Consider the following 25,717-nt stretch of genomic DNA (forward strand, 5'->3'; position numbering starts at 1 on the left):
ATGTCTGAAAATGTACGAGCGGCTGAACTGCTTGCGATTCACCCTCCTTCATAATAACCTATGTAAATGAAAAACGTTCCAATTTGGATTTGGAAGAGTTATAAACAGATGATGAAGTTTGGTAATTAATATTCTCCCATGAATCTGAAGTTTACTCGTTTCTGATTGGTCATTTGGTCAGGCTATAAAATCCCAATAAACCTCCTCTGATTGAAACAGCTGGTTTGACGGCCGCATCAACGCGGAAGCTAATACTACTATTCTCATTCTCTGTAGGAATATTATAATAATTATATCTACAATTACAGGTCACAAAATGCACAGATGCGGTTACTATAATACTCAAAGGATATAGACTCGTAGTTAATGCGTTCAGTTGTCACGCCGAAGACCCGGGTTCGATTCCCGACACGGGTACAATGTGTGAGGCCCATTTCCGGTGTCCTGCGCCGTGATATTGCTGGAATATTGCTAAGGACGTCGTAAAACCACACTCACTCGCACTCAGAAGCATCAAAGAAGCAAAAGATCGCCTCTGTGGTCTAGTGGTAGAGCGTGCGCCCGGAGAGCGGAAGGTCCGGGGTTCGATCCCAGGCCGCGTCATACCAAAAGACGTTAAAAGATGGTACTTGATGTTACCCTGTCTGACGCTCGGCATTAAGGGGCTAAAACAAGGACTGGTCGGCTCGGAGTCAGTATACTGTGTCTGAGTGGGGTATTCATGTTAAACTGCGGCATGGTATCTCAGTGAAGTAGCACTAGAAATCGGCATCAGTCCGGACTAGTTCAAGCAGCCACACAAACACATACACGTACATGCACGTCGCTATATAAGTGCAATAATCTTGGACGCGACGTTAAACCCAATTTCACCTCACCTCACCTCAAAGAAGCAAATAACATTATTCTATACAATTATAAACACTTGTATTCATGATACTCAGTATGAACGACTAATGTGCTTATCCTTGTCTAAAACCCTCTTGTTGTGATGTAGGGTGGAGCTGGCAAATCTGTATCACTACCATATATAGCACAATCCTTGAGATCACAGGGACTTGTGCGCCATTCATATCGGAGACCAACTGGTGACTTGCTCTCACAGCCAGCTACCGATACCGATAGAGAGTTTGTGTCTTGGTCTGTGATTGGTGCAGCCACCCACTCATCCGAGTCTGCGCATTCGGTTGTACTACTGCTGGAACAGCACACCTGCAATATATAAGCACAGTATATAATCTGCCACCACAGAATCAAAAAGTCCAGTTCCTTTATGATCAGACTGCCGGTTAACTAGTGCCTTCAATTACCACATGTAGATACAAATGGCCGATAATAAATTCATACGTCATTTTCATTGGACACTGGCGCACGGGAGGCATATTTGTGTAAAGCACCGCAATTTGATGTGCCGAGTTGCGTCCATCAGGACCTGTGCGTTTGGGTTAGAATCCCACATTCGCTCTGCATGATCCCATGATTCCTTGTTTGTCAGCACCATAACTTGGCCGATGGTAAACGTCTCGACCTGTACGACTTCCCTCCCTCATAAAACTGCCACCACATGATGTACATAACTTACTGCTTTAAAACCAACACACTTATCTAACTCATAAGGATCTCCCGAATCGCAATGCCATCAAGTGAGATATACGAGAATGTCAGCAAAAGTGGAAAAGACACGTGAGGTTTCTGTTTCAAAAGATGCATAAACATATTCAAATTATGAACTGAGTATACCATCCACAATTGTTCATATCTTTAAAGTGTTTTCGTGTGTGAAAATGGTTGGAGGCTGAAATATCTACCTCAAAGCCATTGTTGCCAAGAACCTTTATAGGACTATCGTCTCCGTAGTTCACGTTAAGGACGTTATTGACATTGTTAAGGCTGAATGTTTGAGGGAGAGGACCTTGAAACTTAACCCCTTCTTCTCCATAGGCGACCGCTCTGGCCCCAAGAACCAGACGGGAGGCGATGTCCTGCTTATACCGTGGATGGATTCTGGAAAAACATATAACATATGACTAGTTTCAAACTATGCATTGAAATTGTTCTTTAGAAAATATTTGAAAGTCGAAGTCCAATGTTCAATTGTATTGTCAATGACGATTTCAAATTTTCTTCTGATAGGAATTGTATCTGCATTATGATATAATATATAAAAAAATTCGGTTGTCTTGAGCAGCGGGTAGCTGTGATTAGAATCGTTTGTCTCAAGGACACCGAGCTCACAGAGTTTCAATGTGGAAAAATGTGTCTACATTATAAACAATGAATTACTTACGACCCAAAGGGAGAGTCATAATCAGGTAGGTCAATGGCTACAGCCATGAATGTTTTTGGCATCTTCTCATTAGGAACAAAACCAACATCTGCAGTTTGAGACCACCTTAGCCCAGGGAAAGTTCCAACATCCGTAGATTTGGCATTTGGAGCAAGCTGGTAATGAAACTGTGTCATTAAAAAACGATTATCTATGTCATATACTTGCAGGGGCAAACTGGTAACACACACAAATCAAATTCTTTAATATTGTTTTACCACTGCCAAGAAACTATTTGGCGTGTTTCTGAACAAACTGTGCATTCAAAAATTTGAGTTCTGAAGTTGAGAAAAATTACATTTTCACTGCAGTGAACATTGATAACACTTTGGCAGGAGTTACCTCCCCTTAAAGTGTCTTTTGCTGGAATACAGAGGATATTTGACTCTTTATTCACGTTAGTTCCACATTGACAACCCCCCATGATGACAGGTGGTCATTTTGGGGGGTTGTATAGGTTTTTACCGTTTGTAATCTTTCGTGAAAATGTTTCGCTATAAACTGTAAATATCTCATTTTACTCGTTAGTCGAGACTGTTCCTTTCCACTAAGCGCCAATTTGTTACTTGACTAGCAAGTGTCTCCTATATTTCAAGCATATTTTTTTAAAGTTGATTTGATATATAGTCATATGCAAATGTATGACAAGGACTTTTATTGACCTCAAATAATTGTTGTTATTTTTGTTTAAGATACGACAACATGGGCCTACATTTTAGGCCTGAATTACAAGGGATGACGTAATGTCTCTGTCAAGTGGGGATAATTTAAGTTTCAACTGTAACATTTGTAATTAATAGATTCAATTTTCCGGGGGACAACTCCACAAGACGTACATAATAAGCAAGATATTATATATATTCTGCCGACACAAAAAGGTGTAATGATGAGAAATTTCTGTAAAATTAATTTCGGACGTGTAGATCAATATCTGTTGCGTGCGGATCTGACATTGGTCTGACGTTGTCATTTTGCAGTTCAAAAGTTCTGCTGATAATTTAGCGAATGGAATAACGAAAGGACGCAAAATGTCTTCAACACATCGCTGGCGGGTCAAATATCCATTCACAATCTCCATAGTAGATCGCCCGTTATGTGTGATACTGCCCCACAACATGACACTACTGCCCAAGTACTGTTCATGGTCAAGAATTGTTGCCCTGGCATACCGTTCGCCGCTACGTCGACAACAACGCTTTCTGCCGTCAGTGTAGCGGAGGCAAAATCCTGATTCGTTGTAAAAATTGGTGTAACACCATAAGTGCACAGTCCGTTGTTGCCAGCCAACCCTAATCTTTGCCGCCTAAGGTAAACTGTGAAGGTCAGATCCTTGAAAGGACGCCGATCTTTCAGGTAGAGCCGGTTTTTAACGGTAGACGTTGAGATTCGTTTTCCCGTTATTGTAGGGAATTCTATATTGCTGACAGGAGCAGATTTGATGGTACTTGTCTACACTGTTACTGGCAATTTGCGATATTGACGTCACGAGCAACAATGTTTACAGTTCTTTACAATGTTGTCACTACCTCTAGTATACAATACATTCACCCTGTGCACTGAAAAGAACCCACCCATCTAATAGTAGATGACCAGATGGTAGAAACACGAATACGTGCATACACCCGAAACACAAGTGTCAGAACTTATGGTGTCACCCTGGGCAAGTGACTTAGTTCAAATGTGCCTCTGTTCACCCAGCAGGGAATGGGTATCTGATATGTGGGGTGGACGTACCAATTTCTAGCACCCCAAGGCAGTTTGAGTGGTATAATCCCTTGGGATAGATATCTGGAATGATAACTGAATGTAAACGGATCCACTGGTCGGGGAATAGAACCTGGTACTAGTACCTGGATAATAATAATAATAATAATAATAATAATAATAATAATAATAATAATAATAATGATAATACTTGCGGCATAATATCCTGAATATTACCTGAACAAATCCGAAAGGAAACTGTATATCTGTCTCCTGTTCTGAACTGGCATGGAATTTTTCTCTCCAATCATTTATCATGGCAGGAAACCGACATTCATACAGATCTGGATTCCCCGCATTGGCCTCCCCTATCAGACATAAATTATGTACCAAATGTCAAGGACATGTACATAAGTTGGTCAAAAGTAGTGTAAATCAGTATAAGCTATATTACATTTCTAACCGTTTATGCAAACCGTGTCGAGAAAGCATTTATTACTAGAATTACTGGAAGATGATGTCAACAGTCCACACGTTGTGTTTTCATGAAACAAAATGATAGATTACCTTGATACCATAATGCACCAAAGATGGTCATGTCGAGAAACGGGTTGATCATAGCATTCCACAATACAGATTTATCACCTGGGCCTCTGAAGAAAACCAGAGTATTGGACGTTAGGTCACACGCAATTTTATCAAAATACAAATAAAGTTTTCAGATGCGTGACTATTTTTCAACTCAATTGTGTATATGTATGTTTAAAGTCCATGTTACCTGAAAAAGCTTTTTGCGACTTGTTTTGCGAATTTCAAGTATCTTAGATACATTAAGAAAATTCTCGAGAGCGAAAAGAATAACATTCGTAGGAAGTCAATAGCAAATCTAAACATGTTGTCATTTGTGTTATTCAGGCGAAAATTGTCACGCCGCGATCAGCAATGTTACTAGCTTTTTACGACTAATGTCCTGTTTGAGGTACCCGATTGTTGAAATTTGTTCGTTTGGTGGCCAATTTTGTGATTGCTTCTTTACGCTATTTCCGTTTTTCAAATGTAGTTAGCGAATGCCTGAATGTATTAAAATCTGCACAGTTGCTATGAAGAGTTGACTTGCAGCGGAACGTGTGCAGCCAAATATGACTGAACGGAAGGCAGGCTTATTGTGAGATCAAACATATAATTTTGGTGGTCATCACCTCCAACAGAATCTGTATATGGAACCTCTATATACAACGTCTCTGCCTCCGCTGTATTTTCGTGTCAGTCTTTGAAAACGATATAGGACTAAAGTGCAATTTGAGCTTATTTACGTGCCGCTTTCGATGTTCTGAATATGAACTATCCAACTCTGAAAAGTTGTACTTATCCATGCTACTTTCAATTAGTTTCAAGCCTAGGCATTAATGAATGTGTCACAAACATGCCTTATACTGGATGTAGGACATTTGGCAATGGCGTCAGGAGAGGACCAGGCTTCAATAGGTGTCCCACCCCATGCCGAGTCGATCAGCCCAAGTGGGTAGTTCCTGTTTGGATATAGGTACTCCCCAAACAACATACACACAGCGGAGAAGGACGATACGGTGGCTGTTCAAAATATGTACAACAAATTTCCATTAAGAAAGCATTGACATGACATCTCCCTTTTGACTACTTCCTTGGCAAAGCTAAAGGGTCTTGAAGTAACAATTCACTGAAGGTCATAAGAAACTTCGGTTAGATAAATCAAATGAAAATGAATGTAAGGCTGTCGGGAGTAAACGCATTTCAATCAGCATGAGTGGAATGTTTCCCGCATGATATTCAGTATAAGGTATATAAATATATTAAACTTTGCATAAATAAAGTTTTATACATCATGTACACACTTGAGTAAACAAAAAAAACCAGATATAACATAGTTATTATCAACAAAATACGACAGGAGAAAATTAAACACTTGGAAATACTCAACCATCAGTCGGCTCAGTCCACTGGGTGTCTATACTCTGTATGTCTTCCAGGGGCGTGGTTGATTCCACCTGTGATGTCTTGAGGATTCTTATGGTCTTGAACTTTAGAGTTTCTGCAATTTCCGCAGATGAGTTAATGACCTTCAACCAGATAGAAAGGCCCATTGTTCATTTTTTTGGAATTATGTTCTTAGTAAATGTTATGCATATGTTAGTGTAATATCCATACTTTTCAAAGAATACACATATGGTTTTCATCGGGATGTAACTGTTGCTGTGGTGGACTGTTCACCACAGGGCACTATAGGCATATCTAACTGAGGTCCTATTCCTGACCAGTCCATAGGAAGAAAGCAGACCTACGATATAGTTATGTCCGGGCATTTTTTGTTGTCCAATATTATTTTGATAAAGAAGGTGCAGGTAAAATATGCAACGATCACCTGGGCTCCCAGTTGCCCATGAGGTGACGCACAGTTCCATGAAAAAGCAAGAATGGTTAATTTTGATTCAATGGATTCATGTGTGTTCGTTTTCCCATATTTATTGTCATTTCATAAATAAACTAAGGACGATATTTTCTTACTTCCTTTTTACATTTACCCAACTGTGGACTGATTTTATTTTTCATAGCTGGGAGACATAAGGGTCCAATGTTATATTTGTTATCTGACTACTGACTACTCATCCTACTGATCTAGGATACAATGTCCAGAGGACTTGAAGTTCACAGGACAGCTGCATCAACGACGCCGTGTGGCAGAACGGTATTGTCAGTGGTTTATCAATATGAATGTTGGACTTTTATATCCCAAGTAAGATTACTTACATAGTGTATTCGGTTGTCATTCAACTTTGGAATTGTTACAAATCATTTACATAAACAATCTAAAATGGCAACATTTGAACTGAGTTGTATTTGACACCCCCATTTGTAAGTGACCAGTAGAAGTGTATCGGCTATTACACCGACGTTAAAACGAAAGAATAAAATGGCAGAATTTGAGTAAAACTAATCGACTATTCTTCACAAAACTCTACCTCTCTATGACGTTAACAGTGCCTGTGAATAAATGAGTACCCACTTACCTTACCCATTGTAAACACCATATTACTCTGTCCAGAGCACACCCATACGTCACCAAACATGACGTCTGTTAGAGTTAAGTCCCCCTCTGATGATGACGCCGTCAAGGTGAAGGGACCAGGGTCTGTTATAGCTGGCAGTTTAGCCTTCCATAAACCCGCATTTCCATTAGGGTCCCTCACAACATTGACCTTGACCTCTCCTTTTCCACTGACCGTGACTGTAACCTCGTCACCTATTGTTGCAGCATGACCCCAGACTATCGCCCTCTGGGGACCTCTTTGAAGAACCATATGATCAGCATAATATGAAGCAAATTTCAGTACAGCAAGCGTACCTTGACGGAAAAAGACGTTTTTCAGTGAGCATGAAGTACATTCACCTCCGATGACAAAGATCATTCAATGACCTGTGGAGGCCTATGAATTTGGTACGTCCGAAATCCCAATTTACCTGCAAAAGTATTTCCAAACGTCCTTAGACGTCCAGCGAATCCAAATAAAATATATTGTTTTTGTGTAATGATTGTGCCTCGTATGATATCATTAAACAACCCATAACTAAATGAAATCGTGGTAGGTTTATTCTCACATTCATTCTTCATGTTTAAGGAAGCGACTGTTATATATCATTGTTAATTACAAATAAGGTATTCCACCACTGGATTGAGTTTAATACGATATCATTTCAAATCCATGCATATATTGTATTGTTACACGCCATATTGACATGTGTTAGTAATATATAATACTTACTGGATAAATTTAAGAGAAGAAAGAGCAGCTGTTTCATGGTCCGAGGGAAGAATTGCTTTGTCAGATTTTTCACAGATATGGCTTATCTATGTAGGACACAATTATCAACGTTTGACATGATTTGACGTTAGGACGCAAAGGGCAGATAACACATAAGAAGCAGTGGAACATCTGTATTTCATAAACAGTTACACAATGAATATGAATAAAATGTACAATGTTTCAAACAAAAATCTGTGCTTGTGTGATCTGAGTGTCTTGGTTATGATTCCGTATAAAGATAAAGTTCATGAATGCAAACTAACACAAAATTTGGCTAAGATGAGGTGAAATATGGATTATTGCAGATATTTAGCGACTTATTGCTTGTATGCTTGTATTAATTTCACCAGCGTTTTCAAAGTGTAATCCTACTGAGATGCCATGCCGCAGTTCAACATGGATACCCCACACAGGTTATATGACACAATATCTGACTCCGAGCCGACCAGTCTTTATTTTATTCCCTTAATGACAAAAACATCAGGGTAACAATTACCATTTTTAGCGTATTTGGTATGACACGGCCAGGGGATCAAACCACCTACCGTCTGCTCTCCAGGCACTCCATCTACTAGACCAAGGAGGCGGTCCAGCACCTAATTAACATGACTACTGAAGATGCTAACCTGCATGAACTGTAAAGGCCCTGTGTTCACTTGCCCTGATATGATCAAAATAAACATTTCCAAGGACGTGTTTTCAGTTGATAAACAGATTATCCAAATCCGAAAGAGAATGCAGCATCTATTAACTGCACTCCCCCTTCCTCTTGGAAACCAGTGCTAATTAGTGAGTCGAAATTTTCGGCAATATCGAAGCCAATATATCTATTGTGACGAGAACAAATTAAAAATTCATAAAAATAACATGTACAGTAAAACTATCACAGATAATACAAAACAAAATGGAGATATGAAAGTAATACACCCAGACAAATATCTGATTTTATTTGAATATACATTATACGCGTGTAATTCATGTATAAATTCACACACACTGTGAATTCCGTGTTGGAATAGGTCCCTATCAACCTATGCTTGTCACAAGAGACTACTTAATAATACGGATGGCCAGGTTCTGCGACTTAGTTGACGGCGTGTCATATTACCCCTGCGACGTGGGACGTTGTTGACACACAGTATGTAAATCACAGGTTCGTCTGGTTCACACTCGATTATGATTGGACTATTGCCGAGGGCGGCTTTAAGAACAAACTAAGAAACTGTACGAGTCCTTATAGTCATTCCTTACTCGTTAAGGTCGCTATACTTGAGTAATGATGCAGTTTTATTTCAATTCACAGCAGTAATACCCGATTATTCTCTGAATTCTTCATTTTACGTTGTATTATGTATAATACACTATCGTTTTTGTCACGGTTTCTATCGTATCAACCCTTCCCCTTCGTTGATTCATGTATTCATCTGTACATCTAACACGACAACGTGTGAACCTATTGAATAGCACCAAGCAGTAAAACTATGCTTTAGTGTAACGCTGATGTATTTCATAAAAAAAACCGAATGGCATGCTCACTGAGAGAACATTTTCGTGATACATATTCCTCCTTATACACATTCCTCCTTATACACATATAATCACAGAGATTATTTCATACTTATAGAAAAGTTTCATGGAAATGAAGTTTGATCTAGAGATAATTAATAACGTTAGCACAGTGATCTTTCAGTTGACATGAATTAGGATTTTCAGTAAATAGTTAGCAAGTCGAGAAACCTTGTAGCAAATGACTAGGAAGTGCAATATTAATGGTGTATATGTGTATCAAATGTATAGATAACAAGGAACGAACCTCTGCACAGCGAATTGCTATGCTTTAGACGCATGTGCTGCCTGTACCCCAAAATAACACTCGAAACCGTCGAGGTATCAATATATACTTTGATTCGATGTACATATCGATTTATGTATTCGTCTCTATAAACTGCAGATAAGTTATATATTTCTGAACGGGTGCATGTAAAGGACAGCATGCATGAGATAACAAGGGAGGACGTCTGAGGCTGCACAGAAACAAATGACAAAATTCGATACAGTGTAAGAACTTGTATTGTATTCATGATAGTCATTATGAACGACTAATGTGCTTATCGTTGCCTAAAACCCTCTCGTTGTGATGTAGGGTGGAGCTGGCAAATCTGTATCACTACCATATATGGCACACTCCTTGAGATCACAGGGACTTGTGCGCCATTCATATCGGAGACCAACTGGTGACTTGCTCTCACAGCCAGCTACCGATACCGATACGGAGTTTGTGTCTTGGTCTGTGATTGGTGCAGCCACCCATTCATCTGTGTCTGCGCATTCTGTTGTACTACTGCTGGAACAGCACACCTGCAATATATAAGCACAGTATATAATATGCACCCATAAAATCAAAGAGTTATGTTCCCATTCCTAGTATGGTTTCAATGGTGTTTAAGTAGTACGTCGTATACGTTTGAATTCGTTCGATACTAATGACCGATGATAAATTCATACATAATTGTCATAAAAATACTGTTGTACTAGGTGGCATAGTTGTCAAAGGCGAAGTAGTTTGATGTGCCGAATTACGTCCAGAATCCCATGCTCGTGGCTTAGAATCCCACATTCGCCCTGCATGATCCCATGATTCCTTGTTTGTCAGCACCATATCTTGGCTGGTGGTAAACGTCTCAACCTGTACGACTTCCCTCCCTCGTGAAACTGCCACCACATGATGTACATAACATACTGCTTTAAAACCAACACACTAATCTAACTCATAAGGATCTCCCTAATCGCAAATGTGTCACGTGAAATATAACAGGTTTCCCGCACAAATTACTATTTCAAAAGATGTCATAAATACGTTCGTTCACGATATAAACCGTGTGTACAATTTCTACAATTTCTTCTTTAAGTGTTTTCATGTGTGAAAATGATTGGAAACTAACAAAAATCTACCTCAAAACCGTTGTTGTTAAGAACCTTTATAGGACTATCGTCTCCGTAGTTCACGTTAAGGACGTTATTGACGTTGTTAAGGCTGAATGTTTGAGGGAGAGGACCCTGAAACTTAACACCTTCTTCTCCATAGGCGACCGCTCTTGCCCCAAGAACCAGACGGGAGGCGATGTCTTGCTTATACCGTGGATGGATTCTGGAAATTTGGAATATATATATATATATATATATATATATATATATACATATATATATATATATATATATATATATATATATATATAATATATATATATATATATATATATATATATATATATATATATATATATATATGGCGTGTATTTTGTTGACATTGTTTGACAATGACTGTAACCGTGTTACACTGTTTCTGTTGAGATCCGGTAGACGCTCATTGCATTCTGTTTGGACAGTGATCAGTCGTCAGGAAGTTACTATATTTAGATGCTAGTGTGATGTGTAAACTTCCGGTTCGGTATACCGCGGATGGATTCTGGAAGTTAGGAATACCTATACAGATCGGATTTATGTATAAGTCATGACTACTTACAAATAAACATCGAATCTTTTCCATCTTGCATCAAATGTTTGAAAGTTTCGATGTGTTGTCAATGATGTTTTTAACTTTCACGTGCACTGACAGTTTCAATTCGTTCGTCCCAAAGACATATTAGAAACATTCCACATTAAAAACAAGGTATTACTTACGACCCAAAGGGAGAGTCATAATCAGGTAGGTCAAGGGCTACAGCCATGAATGTTTTTGGCATCTTCTCATTAGGGACAAACCCAACATCTGCAGTTTGAGACCACCTTAGCGCAGGGAAAGTTCCAACATCCGTAGATTTGGCATTTGGAGCCAGCTGATGATATAAATGTGGTACTAAGAGACAAACAACGTTTAACATATCATGTATTTGAAAAGGAGAAGGAACACATATTTACAATGATACCAAATATCGGATGATTAGCAAAATCAATACTATATTAGTACTGCACATAAGTAAAACAATGAATCAGAGGGCATGTCATGAACATACAAATTGTATATGATCGTTAAACCCACAAAGTAAACAGCCAATATATCACTACACTAATACCTACATTTTAACGTGTTAGGGTATATTAATGTCGAGAAGCTTGATTGGTCTGAGATTCAGATCACAATTATAACATATACATAATTATACATATACATATACATATACATATATATATATATATATATATATGAATTACCTGGACAAATCCGAAAGGAAACTGTATATCTGTCTCCTGTTCTGAACTGGCATGGAATTTTTCTCTCCAATCATTTATCATGGCAGGAAACTGACATTCATAAAGATCTGGATTCCCAGCATTGGACTCCCCTATTAGATATAAATCATGCAGCAAATATCAAGGATATAAACTGGTCAAAAGTAGTGTACATCAGCATAACCTATGAACAGTGTCTCGAAAACATATATTCTTACCATTCATTACACGGCGAATGTGACTTCAGCAGTCTACAGCGCACATGAAATAAAATTATATATTACCTTGATACCACAATGCACCAAATATCGTCATGTCGAGAAACGGGTTGATCATTGCATTCCACAATACTGATTTATCACCCGGGGCTCTAAAGGAAATCAGAAAGATCCTTCTCAGATGTATCAATGTCGAGCAAATACTAATCCAATTCATCAGAGGGATATGATACTTTCTATCGTGGATGAGGTAACATATTTGTTTATACTGAGACTTAACTTAGTTTAAAACCTACGCAAGAGTGGATAATTGTCACAAGCATGTATGAAAACAGGTTCACATGCCTTTTATTGGATGCAGGACATTTGGCAATGGCGTCGGGAGAGGACCAGGCTTCAATAGGCGTCCCACCCCATGCCGAGTCGATCAGCCCAAGAGGGTAGTTCCTGTTTGGATACAGGTACTCCCCAAACAGCATACACAGGCCAGAGAAGGACGTCACAGTGGCTGTTCAACATATGTACTCCATAGTTTTATTTGCTTATGAAAACCTGGACATAGTAAAAGATCACGAAAGACTTCAAGTAAATTTCAGTAAGTTAAATTAAATGAAGACGAATGCAAGGCCGTAGAGAGTAAAACAAATTTCGAACAGCTTGCATGGGCTATTTCCTCATGTTATTCAAAAGAAATAGTCATATATTTATCTTTACAAACATAAAGTTGTATACACCATGTACACATGTGGGTCACACAATAACATAAATAGCAGTGCTATGTTCGACAGTAGAAACAATATAAAAGTTGAGATACTCAACCATTAGTTGGCTCAGTCCACTGGGTGGCTATACTCTGTATGTCTTCCAGGGGCGTGGTTGATTCCACCTGTGATGTCTTCAGGATTCTTATGGTCTTGAACTTTAGAGCTTCTGCAATTTCCGCAGGTGAGTTAATGACCTTTAACCAGAAGTTCCCATTTGTATTTTGTAAAACTGTGTTCTCAGTAAATAGTCTGCATATGTATGGCGCGTATGGCCTAATACACATATGCGGTGGCTGACAGAAGTAACTGAAACGCACATAAAATTTCACACAATCTATAATAAAAAAACATTTCTTCTTCCACCACACAGCTAATGTAAAGACTTGCAAGGTCCTGATACGGACACTGGAGGCTGAATGTTAAGTTCTTTGCGGACATTGCATCCTTTCACGGGAGACATAGAAGGTTCGATTTCAGTATATGTTAATCTGTCTTCAATAATGAAAGCAAAACAATAAAAGCAATCTTTTCTTTTTTCTGTATACATTTATACGGCGCGATCGGGTAGCCTAGTGGTTTAAGCGTTCGCTCGTCACGCCGAAGTCCCGGGTTACAATGTGTGAAGCCCATTTCTAGTGTCCCCGCCGTGATGTTGCTGGAATATTGCTTAAAACCATGCTCACTCACTGACTCACTACATTTATACAGCATCTTATAAATGATAACTTTTCTCTTCTGAGTCGGAAGTAATTTCGACATGAAATGCATGTTTTTTTCTGCACTGCAATACTCCACTTTTAACATTATTACAGTTATATCGCGGCCTGTCAGTTTAGTGTAGGAGGAATGCCCGAAGTGATGCAGGTCTCATGCGTTTACCACTTCGGTGAAACCCACGAGCATGGGTATGGTGCTCACAACCCGAGAAAAATAATCGCTGCGAACTGGGATTCGAACCCACAAAGATAGGTTTCTGGCATGCCCAAGGGACGCAACTCTGCACAGCGAATCGCGGCGCCTTAGACGACTGGGCCACCCGTGCCCCCGGCAACATTTGAGTGATGAATTGGCCAATACACGTTTATAACAAAAGAAACAAAGGCAACGAGAAAGAAATTTGAGGATAGGTAATCTCTTCTTCTTTTTTACAAAAAAACCTCTACTTCTCTATGACGTTAACAATGCCTGTGAATAAATGAGTACCCGCTTACCTGACCCATTGTAAACACCATATTACTCTGTCCAGAGCACACCCATACGTCGCCAAACATGACGTCTGTTAGAGTTAAGTCCCCCTCTGATGATGACGCCGTCAAGGTGAAGGGACCAGGGTCTGTTATAGCTGGCAGTTTAGCCTTCCATAAACCCTCATTTCCATTAGGGTCCCTCACAACATTGACCTTGACCTCTCCTTTTCCACTGACCGTGACTGTAACTTCGTCACCTATCGTTGCAGCATGACCCCAGACAATCGCCCTCTGGGGACCTCTTTGAAGAACCATATGATCAGCATAATATGAAGCAAATTTCAGTACAGCAAGCGTACCTTGACGAACAAAAGAAGACGGTTTTCAGTGAGCATGAAGTACATTCACCTCCGATGATAATGATCGTTGAGAAGGACCTGTGGAGGCCTATCACTTGACGGGAAAAAAACAATTTCAGTGAGCATGAAGTTCAAAAATAAAACCGTTTCTATAATTATAAGAATTCCCCTCTAAAAGCAGAGTCCATTGTACGATCACCGACTACATCATGAGCATGTGTTTATCAAATAGTTCTGACACCAGGCGTTCCCGAACAGGGTTTACCTACGATGATGACGAACATTGGATGCCCTGATGGGGCCTCTCAGTTTGCTATATCCGTAATTTACCTGTAAACTTTCAAGGGCAAGTTCATACTGGTAAGGAGATGCGAACTGGGATCGTTTTAGCTGATATTTGTCCGTTTTTGTGTAGTACTTCTAAATGTTTTGTTGCATTAGTATTGTCGAATGAACTCCCGACATACATGTATAAGAGATTTTCCAAACTACTTCAACATCCAGCAAATCCAGATACAATTATCGTTTTTGTGTAAAACCTGAGTTTTTGCAAACAAATACAGTCCCAAAGCCCAAAGCCCAGAGCTACTGGTATCATGCACACAATATAATTTTTGTACCTTGTGTGATGTTGACGCTGTTGGACAATCCAATATCGAATTGAATTACGTCAGGTGTATTTCACATTCCCTCTTAATGTTCAAGGAAACGACTGCCATATTTTGTTGTTCAGTACAAACAACGTATTTCACGACTGAATTGGGTTTGTCCAAACATTTGTATCGCATTTGATGTATACTTTTTTCGTGTCCAGCGTTCATGTTGTAAGCATGTCTTTAAAGTTAAAAGGAATGGAATTGCATTACAATTCAAACATAATTGTCTTACACAAACCACTAGGAATATACTTATATTCTAAAGTTGTTAAATGATGAAACAATGTTGTGGGAATAATGTTAATAATATAATACTTACTAGATAAATTCAAGAGAAGAAACAGCAGCTGTTTCATGGTGCGAAGGACGAATTGCTTTGTCAGCTTTTTAAGATATGGCTTATCTTGTGTGATCTCATTTTGTGTGACTACCTATAAGCTCGTGTATACCAACGGACACATTATTATCCACTTAATGGGTCAGGCAGAGTCTTTTGGTGTGACGAGACCAGGCGATCAAACCACCGGCTTTCCACTGTCCGGACAGTTGCATTAAGTTCGCCTGCATTAATTTAATTCAGTTGACCCGTTCTGATGACCAAAATATATACTTCAAAGGACGTATTTTCAATGCGGTAAACAGATTATATTCTAAATGTAACAAGCAAATCCACAGCATCTATTAAATTGCACTGCTGGTGAGTTACAAATTTACGTCGCATTGACAATATCTAAGCCATATATCTATATCGCAGAGAAATTGTATATTTATGAAAAAAATGTACAGTGAAGACATGTAAGATAAATACCACAGATCATCTTCCCGAGGCAAGGCTGTTAAACGACTATGCAAGTCCAGTTTCCACCATTGCCGAAATAGGCTGGAATTTCTGAGTTATAATTTAGCTGGAATCTATCGTAGTTCAATCAAAAATCACGAAACGAAATTAGCATCCGGTTCGTAAAAAAACATGGCACATTTCGATTGATTGCAGGGTTTGCAAAGCATGTGTACTCTCTCAATTGGCCGTCGACAGATATTTTCCAAATATTTTCATCAAGTTGCTCACTGATTTGACGCACTTCGCGAGGAAAGACCAGTTTTCTTACCATGTGAATTTTTATTTTCGATAAGATCGTCTTGATCGTCTTGACAATGAACATAGCCACTGGAGGCACAGTGGCAAGGGTGGAAAGTGGACTTATAATAGTCAGTTACCTCCCTTGCCTCGGGAAGATGACCACGCATATCCATACAAGTTGCTTGTTTGTTGTTTAACGCTGCACTCAGCAATATTCCAGCTATATGACGGCGGTCTGTAAATAATCGAGTTTGGACCAGACAGTCCAGTGATTAGCGTCATAAGCATCGATCCGCGCAATTGGGATACGATGACATGCGTCAACCAAGTAAGCGAGGCTGACCACCTGATTGAATAAGAATACACACATGTAATTCAACATACATTGATACACCCCTGTTGATTCCGAGTTTGAATAGGTCCCCATCAACCTGTGCTTGTCGCAAGAGGCGACTTAATAAATCGGATGGCCAGGTTCGGTGGCTTGGTTGATAGCGTGTCATTGTACCCGTCGTGGATAGTTGCGTATTATGTAAATCACTGCTTCATCCGGTTCACACTCGATTATGACTGCTTAATTGCTGACAGCTGACAGTCCTTGCATGATGGAAATTGTATTTCAATTTCAAATCACACCAGTAATCCCTTGAGCGAACGTTTCACATAGTATGAACGGGTGTTTTGTTATATTTGGATTCAAATTAGAATTCGTGAACACTTTACTCGTCCCTGTCAGTTATAGAGCTATCATACCGTTCTGGAATCAGATCCTACAATGTCATGTGAGAGTTTCACTGGACCTTGGTACCAGAGTGCACAAAACCATTGCGTCCTTCGTTCCTCCGAGAATAAAGAAACTGACAATGTACTTTATGTGTGACTGCCAATGTAAAGATAAAGCATTATGAAAAGAACTAACATTGAAACAATGGAATGATTTTATTCAGGCTTATATCATGAAACACTTCCTTCTTATTTATGTCTAAAACCCTCTCTTAGTAATGTAAGGCGGGGCTGGCAAATCGGTATCACTACCATATATGGCACACTCTTTGAGATCACAGGGACTTGTGCGCCATTCATATCGGAGACCAACTGGTGACTTGCTCTCACAGCCAGCTACCGATACCGATACGGAGTTTGTGTCTTGGTCTATGATTGGTGCAGCCACCCACTCATCTGAGTCTGCGCATTCGGTTGTACTACTGCTGGAACAGCACACCTGCAATACAAGTTCAGAGAGTGTTATGTCCTCCTAGATTCAAAGATACATTGACAACCTTTCGATATCGTTCATATTTAACTTACTTATCCCTAATTCAAGACGTACGCTGACCACTTACAATTCAGATTCATTCACTTGGTGTTGATGATAATAATTTATGCAAAATTGTCACAGGGGTATTCCTACGTGTAACTTCCTCACATGAAATGTAACAGGATATCAGAAAATATGGAAGAGATACTCGGAAAATGTTTTTCCAGATATGAGTCCTTAAAACATCTACACTGTTTTACATAAGTGTAACGTTGAAAAAGGGTATATTCTTATAACACATCATGAAATAAAATAATACCTCAAAACCGTTGTTGTTGTTAAGAACCTTTATAGGACTATCGTCTCCGTAGTTCACGTTAAGGACGTTATTGACGTTGTTAAGGCTGAATGTTTGAGGGAGAGGACCTTGAAACTTAACCCCTTCTTCCCCATAGGCGACCGCTCTGGCTCCAAGAACCAGACGGGAGGCGATATCCTGCTTATACCGTGGATGGATTCTAGAAATTTGGAACATGTAAGGTTATATGGCAGTGTATTTTGTTGACATTGTTTGACAATGATTGTAACCGTGTTACATTGTTTTTGGTTGAAACCCAGGAGACGCTCATTTCATTGTTTATAAAGTATTTATATTCATTGTAAGAGTGCTTCAACAGATAATCAGATAATAAAGTTTGATAGGGTCTATCCAGAAAAGTCGTCTTTACAGTATTAAAGAAGTTGTTATCCATAAATTGTGTCTACATTGTAATAAAGTGTTTGACACCTCATACAAAGTAAACACCTTTATCGTTTTGTTTTTTTTACATCTTGATCAATCGCCGAAAACAAGATTGCTATCATCGGGGTACTTACGATCCAAAAGGGGAATCATAGTCAGGAAGGTCCATGGCTACAGACATGAAGGTTTTCGGCATCTTCTCGTTAGGAACAAATCCGAACTTTGCAGTTTGAGACCATCTAATTGCAGGGAAATCTCCAACCTCCGTAGATTTGGCATTAGGGGCAAGCTGATGAAAGTAATGTGTTGTTGATTTGAAAAAAATGCATTAAACAGATTATCCAAAAGGCATTGAAACCATGTTGATATTTCCACAAGGTGATCATGGAAGACAGGATTGACATACTTTTATATTTCAAATTATTCATTTTACGCAATCAATGCATTATAGACAGCATCATGAACACAGTGGCATTGAGAGTATATGTACTTTTGGCTATCCAATATACGTACTGATAGACATACTAACAATACTTTTTGTATCCAAAAGGATATCGAACACAACCAGGCATGGAAACTTGCGTTATTTAGTTATGTTTTTACCCCAAGAAAGTACTCATAGTTGAAACCTTGAAAATTTAAGTATTACTCATTAATTCCCAGACCAAATGTAGGGGAAATATGAATGTTAATAGTATTAGAACAACGATAAGTGTTGACGACAAACATTCTATGCAAGAACGTGTATGTCTGTACAGAGTTAGATCAAAACACACTCTATTGTTTGGACGTGCCTCACATACATGCGTAGGGTGTCTTTTCTGATTTTGACACTTTCAAGGAAGGTCCATTAATCTCTGTGAACCATTATTCCTGGTCCCGTGATGATTTCGGGTTAGAATTGGTCTTCAGCAATCCATTTCTTGACGTACGAGGAGACTCTAAAGGGATCGAGTGGTCAGGCTCGCTGACTTGGTTGATGCATGTGATCCTATCCCAGTTGCGTAGATCGATGCACATGATGTCAATAACTGGATTGTCTAGTCTAAATTCGATTATTTACAGACTGCCGTCATATAGCTAGAATATTGCGACGGTAACAGACAAAGAAACATTAATACTGTCCATCGTATTGATTCTTCTTATCATGTGGTTGATTTCATTAATTGTTTGTGTTTGAACAAGCGATGTGGTGTCTGCAAAGTGCGGAGCGTCTACGGGTATTCGCATGCTGGAAATAGTCAGAATACAGCGTGCATTGACCAAAACACAGCCTGTGCTTAGCTGACTATGAAACAGGTATCAACAAACCTAAAATGTTGACGATCGACCCCGTTCAGGGTGTCCCAGGTCAACCACAACAGTGCAGAATCGATTGATCCGAAACCAGGCTATACTAAATCGAGCTCAAACTGCAAATCAAATTGCTTCCGCTCGAGTTAAGGGTCAGAGGGGAAATAGTGTAAGTGCAGCATCTCCAGCTCGACTGACACGTGTTGTGCCCCCCACACCCCTTCCCACCCCTGCACACACACACACACACACACACACACACACACACACACACACACACACACACACAAATCGTCATTTTGCCAGACTGACAGACTTGACAAACAGCCTCAAATCGCAATTGGGAGACCCTCGTCGAGGGAAGGATTGTTTGACAATTCATGGCGGTATTACGCACTACTATTCCTTAAACGTCACCTTTGAACTTTCCCATCTTACCAATATCGTCCTTCAAGATCATAACATCCTGGCGGTCATAACATCTACTGTCATTCTTCAATACCGGTTGTAACGTGTTCCAAAGTCGTTCATTAGTCGTTCATTAGTATCATACACGTATTATTAGAAACTAATAGATCTTACAAATTTGGAAATTGTAAGTTATTTTCGAGAATCCCCTACTTTTTATGAAGAGTATACATGACAAGGACATTCATTGGAAATACATTATGAAAGTGTGTTTACTGGGGTATCTACTTCGGTATTATGCTTGATGTGTGTTAATCCTGTCATAATATTCATGAAATCGTCATGTCAGTCGCCGGCAATATAGATCATCACAAGTTTCATGTACAAACTTACTAAAAGTAGGTTCGTAATGGTTTACCTGAACAGGTAAATATATACTTATTCAAATGCAACACTTAATCAGACACTGAATCACTGCGACCACATGGGTATATGTTTAAGTTAAACGTTAACAGATTGACGATTCTAACCAGTTCACATAAATATACGTGATGTGTCGATAATTACCTGAACAAATCCGAAAGGAAATTCAATATCCGTCTCCTTTTCTGAGCAGGCGTGGAATTTCTTTCTCCAATCATTTATCATAGCAGGAAACTGGCATGAATATAGATCTGGATACCAGACATTGGACTCCCCTAAGGAAGAATAATATTGCATGTCGTATGTTAGAAATAACGTTTGCTCTACACCCATGTGTAGTGTAATAAAGCATAGTTTTAGTTTTTTGTCCTGAACTATCATTGTTAAATCACGAGGACCCTTGCTTCTTACACTATACATGAGCATAGAGCAAGCTTTCTAAGAAGCCGAATCTAAGACTAACCTTGTGTTTTATTGGAGAACGGTTTAAAATGAAGTCTGTAATAAGCGTTGCCTAAAATTGGAAATCGAACTAGGCTGATGGGCTGTTCCACCTAATTTCCTGTACCATTATGTAAAGAGACAAAGTACTATTCAAACATAATATAACACCACCAAAAATGGGTGCGGTCGGGTAGCCTAGTGGTTAAAGTGTTCGCTCGTCAAGCCGAAGACCCGGGTTCGATTCCTGACATGGGTACAATGTGTGAAGCCCATTTTTGGTGTCCCTCGCCGTGATATTGCTGGAATATTGCTAAAAGCGGCGTTAAACCATACTCAATCACTCACCACCAAAAAGGGTTTAGTGTATATTTAACTAAGTCACATTATACATTATATCATCCGTTCAGTGTGTGAATTTCTATAACTCAAGGCCGCAATAAGAAGGATTTAAATTGAAGTATTAATAATAATTTGTTTCAGTTTAATTACGTGGCTCGAAACATTCCACAAATGCATTGTGGGGTCGTGCTGACACAATCATAAAAGTCCAGTATCGCTGGTCAGTGTGAGTTGAGGTATTTTCTGTCTTTAAACTTGCAACTGAGTTTCCACCACCAATGTAAGCAGACTGCAGCAACTGCAAGCCATGACACCGTGTGCTGGCCGAGTTGGCTGCACTACGTGAAGAGGTACCCGACCTGCATCGACTGCCCGTGGCGTGATATGGCGTCGTCGTGTGACGAACATGGCGGAGGAATAGGATATGCGGTCGTTTTGTTTGATCACAGTATGTTGCTAAATGCCCTACACTGAGAAATAGCTGTACACATGTGGTTATGAAACTCCTCCAGGAATCTCATGCATGTGTCCAGAGACAGCCATAATTCCTCGGGACATCAGCACCCGCCACAACTATGTGGCTGCTGTGGTTTGAATATGTTTGAGGAAACCCCGCGGCATGAGAGATGGCTGCCATCATCTTCCAATATTTCTTCCCAAGTAATGATATTTAAGTATTTACAAGGATAAAAAACTATTTCACCGATACGTGATGTGGACGCTCATCTTGCTTGACAATAATAAATGAACCGTGTTCCCAAGAGTACGTTAGAAAACGGCAGGGGAAATTAGAACAGCGCCATGACGTCAGCCCATTACGACGTACTTTATCGACTTTGATCATTTAAAGTAGCGTCTAAGAATACAAATAAAGTGTGGAACCTTGGATGCACAGTTTCATAACGGTCGAAAACGAAAAGCATGTACTCGAGACAAGAACAAATAGATAGTTTAATTACCTTGATACCACAATGCACCAAATATCGTCATGTCGAGAAACGGGTTGATCATAGCATTCCACAACACACATTTATCAAGTGGGGATCTGAAAAGAGGGGGAAAATAATAGTTATAAGATGTGGTATAATGCTAGGACATGCACAGGTTGATATCGAGGTCGTATCTATCAATAAGGTTTCTGTATATATTGTTTGCAAATTTGGAACTATAACACAAATTAACCATGACATATTGGGAAAATGTGACTGACTGTTGAGTTTATCAAGTGGATGTTTCATAAGAATGATCCCTGTCAGAAAGAAACCATTCTTATACACTTTCTAATATCAAATGTTGACTAGATTTAACACGTTTATGTTAGCTTTATTCAACCTTGGCATAACTGGACCATTGTTGCCATCATATATGGTATCACTGTTCAAATGCGTATTATTCGGTGTCGGACACTCTGCGATGGCATCGGGAGAGGACCAGGCTTCAATTGGCGTCCCACCCCATGTCGTGTCTATTAGTCCAAGGGGATAGTTCCTGTTGGGGTGAATATATTCCCCAAACAGCATGCACACAGCAGAGAAGCGAGACACATCAGCTGTTCGAGATATGAAGATGAAATCTCGTTTGGGGGTTAGAGAAATGTTTCGTTAAATTGCACTGATTAACTCCAATGAAGACACAAGATGGCTTAGATGATGCATATTTTAAACATGTAGAAATAACAATACATCGTCAATACATTTCCCTTAATACAAATAAGTAATATTTCAACACACCTACAACTGGATAATACATTAACTTAAATAACATGGAAGTTTTCGACTTCTCTTACAATATTGAATGCGGGAAATAATATGCACATTGAATTGAAATGGTTACTCTACCATCATTTGGATCAGTCCACTGAAAGACCAAGCTCTTCAAGTCTTCTAGCGGAGTGGTTGATTCCACCATTGATGCCTTAAGAATTCTTATAGTCCTGAACTTTAGAGCTTCTGCAATTTCTAAAGATGAGTTTATGATCTAAAACCAAATGAAAAAAATATCATAATCTTCATGAAAAGAGCCATCCAAATGAATTCTAATTAATGCAACTACTTCTCTAAGACACTTGTACCTGTTTCATTGGCATCTCCATGTTACTCTGTCCAGAGCACACCCATACGTCACCAAACATGACGTCTGTTAGAGTTAAGTCCCCCTCTGATGAGGATGCGGTCAAGGTGAAAGGACCAGGTTCAGTTACAGCTGGCAGTTTAGCCTTCCATAAACCCTCATTTCCATTAGGATCCTTCACAACATTGACCTTGACCTCTCCTTTGCCACTGACCATGACTGTAACCTCGTCACCTATCGTTGCAGCATGGCCCCAGACAATCGCCCTCTGGGGACCTCTTTGAAGAACCATATGGTCAGCATAGTATGAAGCAAATTTCAGTACAGCAAGCGTACCTTGACGAACAAAAGAAGACGATTTTCAGTGAGCATGGATTACAAGTACATGCACCTCTGATGATAACGATCATTGAATTACCGGTGGAGGCCTATCACAAGAAACAAGATTTTCAGTTAAGAGTTTAATCTAGGGCGAGGTTTCAAATAAATAAATAAATCAAAGGTATCTGCAATGGGACAACATACAATTTTAAAACACAGTAGGTTTATTTCCTGTCTAACATAACAACAAGAGCGCTTTGAAAACGGCGCTCTCTTGCAATGCCTACATACACGGGGTACAAAGGTCCGCTGTCTCAGAACATTCCGAAGAGGAGTCACAGGTAGTTATGAATATTACACATATTACTAAAGTTCAACTTAATAATACACATAGTCTAGACTAGTCAAAAAAAAGGTTCATAACACATAGTTTTCAAACATAAGTTGACGAATAACACTCCAAACATATGTGTTTTAATTTCATCGCAATCTGTTGTGAACTGTTTGAACTCACAAAGTCATTTCTTAGAAATCAGCGAGACAAGTTATTTCTTGGAAATCGAATATGCCATCTCCCATTGTAGAGGTGATAGGTTGTAGAAATAGTTTTCAAAAATGCTATACGAATGTATTTCTCCAACAAATTTGTTAATTAACATTTACCATATATTTTAAATGTGTAAGTCTTATGAGTTAGTTAGCAATCACCCCCAGTAAATGATACAAATTGAAAATACACGCCTCTCCACCCTTAACTGGGATGTGACATTGCGGTCACTCGTCCCTACTGTCAATATGGCTGCTAATGTTGTTGTTGACAATCTCGGTCCGTGCCTCTGACAATGTTAGCTACATGAAGCAAGACGACAACCCCGATCTATGGTATTCAACATTAACCTGCAGATTTACTGGGAATGAGCCTGCTGGTACAACGTGATTACAAATGGAACTGGCGTATGGCTGAACAGTCGTTTCTTTAGGTTGCAGACGAACCGGCATTTAACGACACGACGGCTTACATGTTTGTGATCTCTTGGATTCAATATTTTACGGCAATCCGATGCCTGCATGTGAAAGTGACATTTGTGGTCCTGAAAAAGTGGTTCGTGTACTAAATTGTGCGTGTTCTGAAATGAACTGTTTTACAATGTCATATTTTACTTTCATAATCATTTGTTTCAATGGGGAAATTACCTGTTCGCCACAGACCATGTCCCGAACAGTTTCATAAATGTTTTCATTTGTATGCCTTTGTTAAGCCTTGAAATCTCATCATTCGAGTGGGACTGGTCGGTGTTACGGCCTAAAATGTCAAAATCGTCACCGATATCAAACGTCCCGTATTTCCTCTATTACATGATGGACTGTCTATTAACTTCGCCAGAGCCGTTACTTGTATGAGAGATCCAGCGTCTTATAAGAGGAAATTTCGATACGTTATTCAGTTCTTATCAGATATCAGATATCAGCTGCAATTTCTTGTGAATCGATAGGTAGGCTATTAAACCTGAACAAGTATTTGACCCAAGCTGATAGGAAATGAAGATATAAACAGGACAAACATATGATAAAAATATCATTCAAGGTCACAATACTTGCTTATACTTCAATTGTTGGTCTGTTTCTCACATTAAGATTATAGCCATATTTGTGCATTTTTATCCTGTCGGAAGTCCATAACTTACATATATAATGAAGACAAAAGATAAACGATTTGTCCGTCTGAGAATTTTCATGCCAATATTTTAAAGTTTTCCGCAATTTTACAATTCCAGTGGGCCAAATCCACCCCACCTTCTATAAGGAATAGACGAATCGGTGAAAATATAAATATGTAATACCTACCAGAAAATTGTAAGAGCAAAATCAACAGATGTTTCATAATGCTAGGGCCGACCTGTTTTGTCAACTTGTGAGATATGACTTATCTTTGTAGGGAACACACATGGTGACGTTTTATAGGACGCTGTTGTCGCAATTCTACTTTATTTCAGATTGTCTTTATAATAACTACAAAACATATTTTCAGCGTCCTTGAGTTGAGAAAACACGGTC

At 39.3% G+C, this 25,717-nt stretch overlaps 3 protein-coding genes across 3 annotated transcripts; all 3 read right to left on the bottom strand.

Moving 5' to 3' along the window:
• Positions 1–945: 945 nt before the first annotated feature.
• Positions 946–7,871, bottom strand: LOC139474411 (sialate O-acetylesterase-like). The gene is made up of 9 exons (XM_071257424.1): positions 7,828–7,871; positions 7,075–7,409; positions 5,988–6,126; positions 5,458–5,620; positions 4,598–4,683; positions 4,268–4,398; positions 2,288–2,442; positions 1,809–2,004; positions 946–1,212 (listed from the first exon to the last, which is right to left on the bottom strand). The coding sequence occupies exons 1-9, from the start codon at positions 7,862–7,864 to the stop codon at positions 973–975; spliced, it is 1,482 nt and encodes a 493-aa protein (XP_071113525.1). The 5' UTR covers positions 7,865–7,871; the 3' UTR covers positions 946–972.
• A 2,079-nt stretch (positions 7,872–9,950) lies between these two features.
• LOC139474670 (sialate O-acetylesterase-like) lies at positions 9,951–15,639 on the bottom strand. The gene is made up of 9 exons (XM_071257766.1): positions 15,603–15,639; positions 14,293–14,627; positions 13,137–13,275; positions 12,663–12,825; positions 12,384–12,469; positions 12,082–12,212; positions 11,551–11,705; positions 10,822–11,017; positions 9,951–10,227 (listed from the first exon to the last, which is right to left on the bottom strand). Exons 1-9 carry the CDS (start codon positions 15,637–15,639, stop codon positions 9,988–9,990), a joined length of 1,482 nt encoding a protein of 493 aa, XP_071113867.1. The 3' UTR covers positions 9,951–9,987.
• Positions 15,640–17,346: 1,707 nt separating this feature from the next.
• LOC139475564 (sialate O-acetylesterase-like) lies at positions 17,347–24,661 on the bottom strand. Its single transcript, XM_071258755.1, has 9 exons — positions 24,604–24,661; positions 23,343–23,677; positions 23,110–23,248; positions 22,604–22,820; positions 22,231–22,316; positions 20,633–20,763; positions 18,499–18,653; positions 17,942–18,140; positions 17,347–17,586 (listed from the first exon to the last, which is right to left on the bottom strand). The coding sequence occupies exons 1-9, from the start codon at positions 24,659–24,661 to the stop codon at positions 17,347–17,349; spliced, it is 1,560 nt and encodes a 519-aa protein (XP_071114856.1).
• Positions 24,662–25,717: the final 1,056 nt, after the last annotated feature.

Source organism: Haliotis cracherodii, unplaced genomic scaffold (assembly GCF_022045235.1).
Source record: "Haliotis cracherodii isolate W230 unplaced genomic scaffold, xgHalCrac1.p SCAF_3, whole genome shotgun sequence".
In the NCBI taxonomy this organism is placed as follows: Eukaryota; Metazoa; Mollusca; class Gastropoda; order Lepetellida; family Haliotidae; genus Haliotis; species Haliotis cracherodii.